The sequence below is a fragment of the Tuber melanosporum genome, assembly GCF_000151645.1.
Source record: "Tuber melanosporum whole genome shotgun sequence assembly, scaffold_93, strain Mel28".
In the NCBI taxonomy this organism is placed as follows: domain Eukaryota; kingdom Fungi; phylum Ascomycota; class Pezizomycetes; order Pezizales; family Tuberaceae; genus Tuber; species Tuber melanosporum.
The window spans coordinates 163713-172471 of record NW_003299143.1 but is presented as its reverse complement, the minus strand read 5'-3'; the positions used below and the strand labels follow the sequence as shown (position 1 = coordinate 172471).

At 45.9% G+C, this 8759-nt stretch overlaps 1 protein-coding gene; it reads right to left on the bottom strand.

The window, feature by feature from the left end:
• Positions 1 to 1601: 1601 nt before the first annotated feature.
• On the bottom strand, positions 1602 to 6189 carry GSTUM_00011967001 (uncharacterized protein). XM_002842255.2 has 5 exons: positions 5918 to 6189; positions 5197 to 5770; positions 2272 to 2307; positions 2071 to 2197; positions 1602 to 1978 (listed from the first exon to the last, which is right to left on the bottom strand). Exons 2-5 carry the CDS (start codon positions 5473 to 5475, stop codon positions 1917 to 1919), a joined length of 504 nt encoding a protein of 167 aa, XP_002842301.1. The 5' UTR covers positions 5476 to 5770; positions 5918 to 6189; the 3' UTR covers positions 1602 to 1916.
• Positions 6190 to 8759: the final 2570 nt, after the last annotated feature.

Genomic DNA, 8759 nt, shown 5'->3' with positions numbered 1-8759 from the left:
GGAAAGGGTTTTCACGTGACGCATAGTTATGAGTCACAGGTATGTTATTGTTTTACACATATGACTCAATAGGGTCATATGATTCGTTATGTGTGGGATTTGTGATGCTTTCGCACATGGCTCAAGTATGAGTCATGGGACGTGCGCCTGACAAGTATGCCTTGCTAGTATGCCTTGCGGGTACCAGCCTTAAAGGCGACCCATGCATGATTTATGTTTTGCACATGACCTCATTATGAGGTCATGGGTTTCGCGCATATGACTCAGTAGAGTCATATGACTTGTTTATTGCGTTATGATTGGTTTATGAGTTTTGTACATGACCTTGTTATAAGGTCGTGGGTTTTGAGCATGTGATCACTTTGGTCACATGATTAGTTTGTTATGATTTGGTTTCGCACATGTGACCACCTTAGGTCACATGACTACGGGCGGGAAGAATACTATATAAGGAGGCCGATGTGGCTGAGGAAGATAGGTTCTTTACGCTTTGTTCTAAGTACTTTTCCTACTTATTACTTTAACAAATATAAAACACCTTTACGATCTTTATCTTTGTTGCAACGTTATAGTTACGCCAAGAAGCGCTCGTCACGAAGACGAGTTAGAAAAAGCTTACGATACACGTTTCCGATAGAAGACAAAGGTATTGTACTATCGGTAACGTAGGCAGGAACCTAAAGCTATCGTAAGACAAAGAAAGAAGGAGACAGAAACGATAAGTATCGTTCCCCATCGCCAAGAACTAACTATCTAGGAAGGGATTGTTACAGCAGAGGCTTAGAGCTATCGTAAGACAAAGAATGAAGAAGACAGAAAGAGAAGTATTGTTCCCCATCGCCAAGAACTAACTATCCAGAGAGGGATCGTTACACACAGCATCCTTCTCCTTTAACTCGAAAATGTACTTTAAAATATTGTCCCGATGGCGGGCAACTATCATGGCCTAGTTCAACCACCTGCTCAAATTTCCTATGTGGTAGATCTTGAACTCTGTACCTGCACCTGTAACCACTTCAAAGATACCAATATTCCTTGCCAACATGGAATTGCATGCATATTGACTCTTTGACACAGAATCGATAGCTATATATCTTACAAATTCCTTGTAGATATATGGAAGCGAACCTATTCACACAACTTTCCTCTGATTATTCTCACAGAACACCTTCGTCACCCATCTCTTCTGGCTCTAATTCTACTTCAGCATACTTCCAAACCTTAACCACTTCCTCACCTCCTTATTCCTCCTCCTGCACCAAATCTTTTACCTGCGGCCCGACAAAATAGAAATCCTTTTTACCCTGAACTACCACAAGTTCAACAGGAAGTATGAGTAGTGGCTGCTCCTGGAAGATGTGTTATTGGAAGGCAACAAAAGTCACAGGCGGTTTCCGGAGGACGGAATCGAGCATCTGGGTCTACACAACAGATCTGTGGTAGTTGTAGGGAGCCTGGACACAATAGTAGGAGCTGTAGGATATGTACTCATATGTAGTTCTTGTTATTTGACTTTTTTTTTTTTTTTTTTTTTTTGCTTAAAATTATCACGCACCTTATTCCAGAAAAGTCCACAAAACAAAATAGCAAAGTGCCAAGGAGAAAATGTCTAGCAAAAGTGGTGTTAAGACCTCCCTTGTGCTGACCTCTGAGACCATGGGTCCAAGTTTACCCCTCCAGTCAAGGTATGTCATGGTATTTTACGAGTAAACTTAGACCCCTGTTTTTCATGGTATTTTAAACGATCGCTCATAGAAACTCTCAATGCAAACCAGCAACGGCTGTATCATACAGACTACAGCGCGCACACACACTCCTCAATTCAAATTATTCAAAGGGATGATAAGTTAAAAATCCTTTTCAACCGCTGCCTCCCCCCTTCCTTCCCCTTCCAAACTCTCAATCCCAATCCCACCTCAAAAGAACATCCGAATAAGCTCAAAAACGATACCTCCGAAAACAGCGAACCCGATAACGACTAGTACAATGAATTATCACATAACCTATTAGCAACCCGACCGAAGTGCTGCAGCGGACAGGAAAGAAGGAAAGAAAGGAAGTGGGACATACTCAACCAACCCTGCGAAATCGGCGACTTGAACTTTTGCTTCTTGACCGACTTCTCGGGCTTGCCGCGCTTGGCCTCTTCACGTTTGGCGAACTTTTCATTCGCTTTGCGCTGTTGGGGTGTTTGTGCCTGTTGTTTTTTTCCCTCGGTCGTTAGTTTCCCCCCCCCCTCCTCGGAGGATCAAGCTGTGAAGAGGAATATACCATGACGGAAATGTGAGGTGGGTGGTAGTTGGTGATCTAATTAGCAAGCGTGAGAAAGGATACGATCGATTATCAGACGAAAGAGGCACACAGTATGATAAAAGCTTCGTTGTGCGAAAGAGATGGATGGAGTAGTAGGTTAAGACCGGAAGCTGCAGATTTTAAGAGGGTAGGTACGGTAGCTACGGTAAGTTGTCCTCCACCAGGCGGTAAGGACACCTAAACTAAACCCCCCTCCCCCTTCCTCCTCCCCACACTCACGCCTCGCGTCGTTCTCTTGTCATCTCTCAAAACCGCTCCTTGCCAAGACGGTGCCAAATTTATCATACTTTTGGAGAAACCCCGCCATTCATTTGCCTTAAATATTCTTCTCATCTGAGGATCTACGATACCGCAACTGCATCAATCCCGCAGAAAAAAAAGAAAAAAGAAAAGAAGAAAGAAGAAAAAAAAGAAAGGAAGCGATGAACATGTTCACCCGTGGAACTCTACTTATGCGCTCTATGCACTCTATGCACCAGAGGGGGAGCACAATAATTCCACCTCCCCTCCTCCTCCGCCGGAGAACCCTCATGGACGTGAGTGGGAAGGCTACGTCGCCGCATGTAACCTACCTACCTGCCTTACCTTACCTTACCCACCCACAATGAAATCCCCACCATTGACTGATTTTCGTCCAACGTCGTAGGTAGTCTTCTATAAAGACTTTGGAGGACCCGTCGCGAAGGTCTTCCTCGTGGCATTCTTCACATACCAGGTTACGTATTGGGCCTGGCTGAAGCTGGAGAAGGAGGAGGAGAAGAGGGAAAAGGAGGGTATGTGTTCTTTATTTTCTTTATTTTCTTTCTTTCAGAATTGCCCCCCCTTGGGGGGTGGATGGAATCTTTTTCGCTAATTGGGAGGGAAAAGAGGAGGTTTCGGCGATTGAGCAGGAGGTTGTGAGGGTGAGGGATGAGGTTAAGAGTAGGAACGCGGGGAGGTAGAGGTGAGGGATTTGGTGGTGAGGGATTTGGTGGTGGGTTGCGGTGGGGTAAATTGCGGTGGGTGGAGGGGTTTACTTGTAGTAACAGAGAAATATACCTATATTTGATCCCCGCTCGCGGCATAGTTTTTTGTTATAATTGTCGGGATACGGTTCTGTTGCGGGGTTATGATAGACAGGGTGAATATCACACGGTATGATAACAAAATTAATGACAAATAATTGAGGGTTCGGTCTCATGATTGGTGAACTGCTCATGGCGAGAAAAAAGGGTGATAAACTAACCCTTCTTCTGATCTTGCCGCACTGTATGATAATTTTTCTCAGAAGCCACATACAGTAATCAGAAAGGGCTGTGGGCTCTCCCTGTGGCTTGCGCGTGGTGATGAATTCGATGAGGCTTTCAAGTCGCAGTATCTATCCATCTAACACTCATCCAACGGATATGATACAAGTATATTGACGATGCGAATTGAAGTGACGAACTCACCCTCCACACCATACAAAGGTTACATGAGAATCTCCAAAACGGTGATCCTTCGAGAAGCATCCACAACTTGCCATTCTTCCTTGACCTAGACTGAGGCAGTTGTTTCCTACCGGTGGTATCGTTCAACCTAGTTCACATCCAATCAGCCAAAAAGAACCCCCGAAACTACCAGCTCGAGAGTCTACTACAATTGGTCGCGCAAATCGCGGTCACGGCGAAGCCATAGCAGTCGCCTCCAACCAAATGCACTGGTTCCAACAACTTCCGGTTGTCGTCAAGATCCACTCCGTTATGTTATGCATGGATGGCACAGCAGATACCCTCTCACAGCTTACAGCACGAACGTATGATTCCATCATCCCGAAATCCTCTGAAGCAGTCAGCGAAGTTCGTCCGACCGACGATTGAGCGCGCGGGGAATTGGGCGCATAGCCTGACCGGTGTTGTCCGTTTGATAGCATCGGGCACGCTCGAATGATTGACCTGGGGCGCTGTGCCGTCGGGGGGTTGTGGTTGCCTGCTCCGGTATGGTCTGGTGTCCATTTTTATTTTCACTTTGCGTCTTGGAGGGCTGAGTTGCTCTTATTCTGCTGCTTTCATTTTCCCCACCCCACCCTCTCAAGCTTTCCCAAGTGCTATACGGCACTTGTGGGGGATTCCCGGTTATACTGCACGGGGTTCGGTCGCTTGGGTTTTTGGCATGGTGGGGTGCCACAAATTGTGAGAGTGAAGTGTGTATCATAGGTGTGAGAAGGGGGTGGGGGATGAGATATGGGAGGGGAGTCATGAAATTGAGCCAAAACAGGGCAAGCATGATAGAAAAACACGCTGACGACGGCTGGTAATGGGACATGCCTCACACAAATCACCCTTCACGCGACACCAAGCACGAAAAACAGAAACGGACTGATCGGGCACCGAATCACATTCCATAATCCGGTCCGCTTCCATATTATCGTGAATACCTCGAATGCCGGAAGATGCGCCATCAAGCCCACACTCGATACCAAGGACAAGTTCACCCACTGCAGAGCTCCGACACAGCGAGCCCAGTGCGGTAGGTACGGTACTCTAGCTCGCTCATAATCACGTGACTTCTGTCCAACATGATTCACTGGTGCCACGGTGATACAGAAAACATCCCATGCTCAAGTACCGGACCGGTACTAGTATAGTTATCGGGCCGAGTCACAAGACACATACTGCACTTGCATTGCCATCCGGCTCTTCACTAGAGACCCCCCATCTCATCGAGCGCTTCAGCCCTAGCCTACGGCACGCACCCGATCAGCACTGAACTGCACTCCTCGGTCGCGCCCTATCACCCACTCGGCGGATCATCCGGTTAAGGTTTCCTGTAGCCTAAGTGCATCGGCGCGGTCGGGTGAAATTGCAGCAGCAGAGGCCCATTATGGTGAAGTGGGTCAGCTGGTGGTAGTGGTGGGTAGCTTACTCGAGATTTGGGGTGGTGCGGTGTTGTGGGCGGTGGGGAGGGTTGAATTCTCGCTTCAGACGGGGTCAGGCGGGACGGTTTGTGAGAGATTTTGTGAGTGCATTGAGGACTGCGTTTTGTTGCCGTGGTATCCTCATGGATATCGGTATATGCGTTCACTCGGCCGGTAGACGGTATCTGCCCATGATCAGTCATCGTCTCTGGTAATTTACAGCGTCGCTTCACCGGGCTTGCAAGATTGCCCGCTTGGTAATTCGCGCTGTAGACACCGTGACTCATAGGTATTGGGGGATTCGTATATCCCGCTTTTTTGTGATAAAGTCAGTAAGATTAGTAGTTCCCTCTCTGTTCGATAGTTGAGGTCTTGTGGCATGATACCAGTGAACTTGACACTTTGAACAAGACCCGTGCACCGTACAGAATGATGGTAGCTTCGCCAAAGCAGAGTGGTGACACTACCCAACTCGAGCCCTCTTTCTCCCCATTCCCCATCACCATCAGGCCGCCAGTCCTAGGAACACGACGTTCACAGCATTTCCCCTCGAATTCAACTCCTAGTTTAGGATCCCCTGGCCTGGAGCGTTACATGGGTTACCTTCGCGATTAGTTACTTGTCCCAGCACGCGCGTAATCCGCCTAGCCACGCCGTCATCAGCGGAGCTGAGCCGAGCGATGTGTGCGTGGGTGGTCGGGGTTAATGTGAGTGGACTGCGGTACCTACCGGTAGCGGTAAGCCGGGGAGGGATTTGCGGATATTAGTTGTTCCGATGGATGGGGCTGTGGACGTGTTGCATGCTCGGGTGGAAGTGAAGAGAGAGGGTTGGATTGGTTGTGGCTGTGTGGGAATGATATGAGGGGTGTAGCCAGATACGTTCCGAGCAGATCTTGGGCTCGATTGGCGGTGAGGGATCCTGGATTGGGGCGATGGGGAAAACTTTGAGGCACGGTCCCGGTTATCGTGCTCTACACTTCTCTGGCTGTGATTTGGAGATGTGGTTTTTTGGATTATCCGGATCGTTATGATAGGTACCGTAAAAACTCTTGAAATCCGCCATCTCAGGCGATCGCGCTAGGGCCAATAGGGGTTAGGCGAGTAAGAGACAAGGGTGAGTGGTAAGCGATGATCCCAAAATTAGATTCTCCGCACAGACATTATCCCCTAAACTGCTGAAACATTCAGGCCTGTTTAAAATGTTGAACACTTCACGTGATATCAATTCCAGCATGATCTAAGATGCATGTACGGAGAAGTTGAAGCCAAACACATAAGATGAAAATACCAATACCTATCCTTCTAATACCTACAAAACATCCACAAAGCCAAATGAACCCTCCAAAAAATATACAAAGTGGACAAAACCTTATCCCAAGTGATATCAAGCAATCTAGAACAATTCTAATATCCCATGACCCTTCAGACTCAGAATTCTGTAAGCCTATACCACACGAGTATGCGTACTATTTTATGTCTAGTAACATAGAATGTGAGATATGCTGAATACTAGCAAGAGAGGGGAAAAGAACAGGGTACTAATAAGTACCAAATTGCCAAAAACCACAAAGCCATACGCAAATAACCCCCGAAATCACATCCAACCGACACCTACTCCCATGATCAGCCACTAACACAAGTAACTCTTCCGTCTCCCTGATCTGACTGCGGTGGGTACCAATGCTGACACAGAAAATCACCTCCACAGCGAACTTGTCAAGAAAGAGCACACAACCGCAGATATGCTCTCGCTTGCTCAGGCACTCCAGTAGTTCTCTCTGCACTTCGGTAGTGTGTTGGAGAACGAGAAGATTCTGCTCGGCATGTTTGATAACTGTTTTCGGATATACTTCTAGGGACATTGTTCACTCTTATAGCGATGTATTATACCAAATAATCTAGGAAGATGGTTAGTAAAGCATTTCGAATTGATTGGTGTAACGTGTTCGCAAGGTGCTAATCATGTTATTGGTAATAGATACGATAGTTGGCAGGTGGCCTGCTCTTCTAGAGAGGAGGGGAGAGCTGAGAACTAAAGGAGGCTTCGGAGGTGTACTGAGGAACAAAGAAGTAACTGTTCAACCAAGTATATTGAAATACTGTCTGTCAAAGTCTGCCTTTTCTATCGTAGAAACAGGCGGTCTTTAAATACACAAATCTGTTAATGTCTAGCATGAATGAAACTAATCAAAGGTATCAATCGATACACTTTGGTGAAACTTCTTAAGTATCAAAGTGATACTTAAAACAAAACGTAAAACAAAACCAAGTATTAAACGATACTTAAAACAAACCAAGTATCAAAGCGATACTTAAAACAAAACATAAAATAAAACCAAGTATCAAACGATATTTAAAACAAACCAAGTATCAAAGCGATACTTAAAACAAAACATAAAACAAAACCAAGTATTAAACGATACTTAAAACAAACCAAGTATCAAATGATACTTAAAACAAACCAAGTATCAAAGCGATACTTAAATCAAAATATGAAACAAAACCAATAACTGAGTACCCGTACCCGTTACAATTGGAGTAGTCAGATAGATATGAGAACCCCGTACATTTGACCATACCTGTATATCCATATAACCACCTAGTAACCGCCACTGGCAGCCTGAGCCCTGAAAGCCGTTCTATCCTTTTTCCTCATAAACAACCGATGAATGAGAATATGACTGGTAGTCGGATGCGTCCTGATGGTTGGGGACACTGCTGATATTGTGGAACTGAAAAAAACAGTCTCGACATAAGGTAAAATTACACTCGTGACAACCTGAACTAACAGATTTGACCTTAACAGCTTTCAATGGAGCTTGAGATCGCCACCAATGACAAAGAATACAGAGTGTGTGAGTTGGGCGCTATTCCATAGTATAATGATCCCTCCTCGGATGATTAGTTCTTGGCGACGGAGAACAATACTTCTCTTCTCTTTCTTCTTCTTCCTTCGTCTTACGATAGTGCTAGGCCTCTGCCTACGTTACCGATAGTACAAGACCTTTGTCTTCTATCGGAAACGCCTATCATAAGTTTTCTCTAACTCTTCTTCGTGAAGAGCCCACCTTAGCGTAACAATAACGTTGCAATAAAAATAATGATCATAAAGTTGTTTTATATTCGTTAAAGTAATAAGTAGGAAAAGTCCTTAGAAGTCAATCTAATTTTATTTAAACTCGTACCACCAACACTGGCATATGATGAGTCCCCGCCGGCACAGGGATACCGCTAACCGGTATACCACTAATCCTAAGCTAACTAAGTCTACGGCCCCGCACCTGCCATCCCCAAGTCATGCCTGTACGAGAACAAATTACAAGACCATCAAACAACCCAGCGCCTGCCCCAGTTCAAGTCCGTAGCCCCTCTGGTATGCAGCCAACCAGTACTAAGCATACCCGAAGCCGAGCAAAAGACCAACCCAACCAGGTTCCTCGTCCAACAAATAAAATCACTACTACCCGGTCTTAACACCGTCCTGCAAAAACCTCCACCACAGTAGAAAACCAACAAACACCAAAAGCATAAACTACAGGCGACACAATGGCGGAGAGGAGGTGACCAACAT

What these genes read in the sequence shown, in the direction of transcription:
- GSTUM_00011967001 (XM_002842255.2), bottom strand. Translation starts at nt 5,475, where the DNA reads ATGAGTCACGGTGTCTACAGCGCGAATTACCAAGCGGGCAATCTTGCA. An exon ending in CGCACCACCCCAAATCTCGA is followed by an intron (nt 2,308 to 5,196) that starts GTAAGCTACCCA and finishes CTTGCTAATTAG; the next exon opens with ATCACCAACTACCACCCACC. An exon ending in CACCTCACATTTCCGTCATG is followed by an intron (nt 2,198 to 2,271) that starts GTATATTCCTCT and finishes AAAAAACAACAG; the next exon opens with GCACAAACACCCCAACAGCG.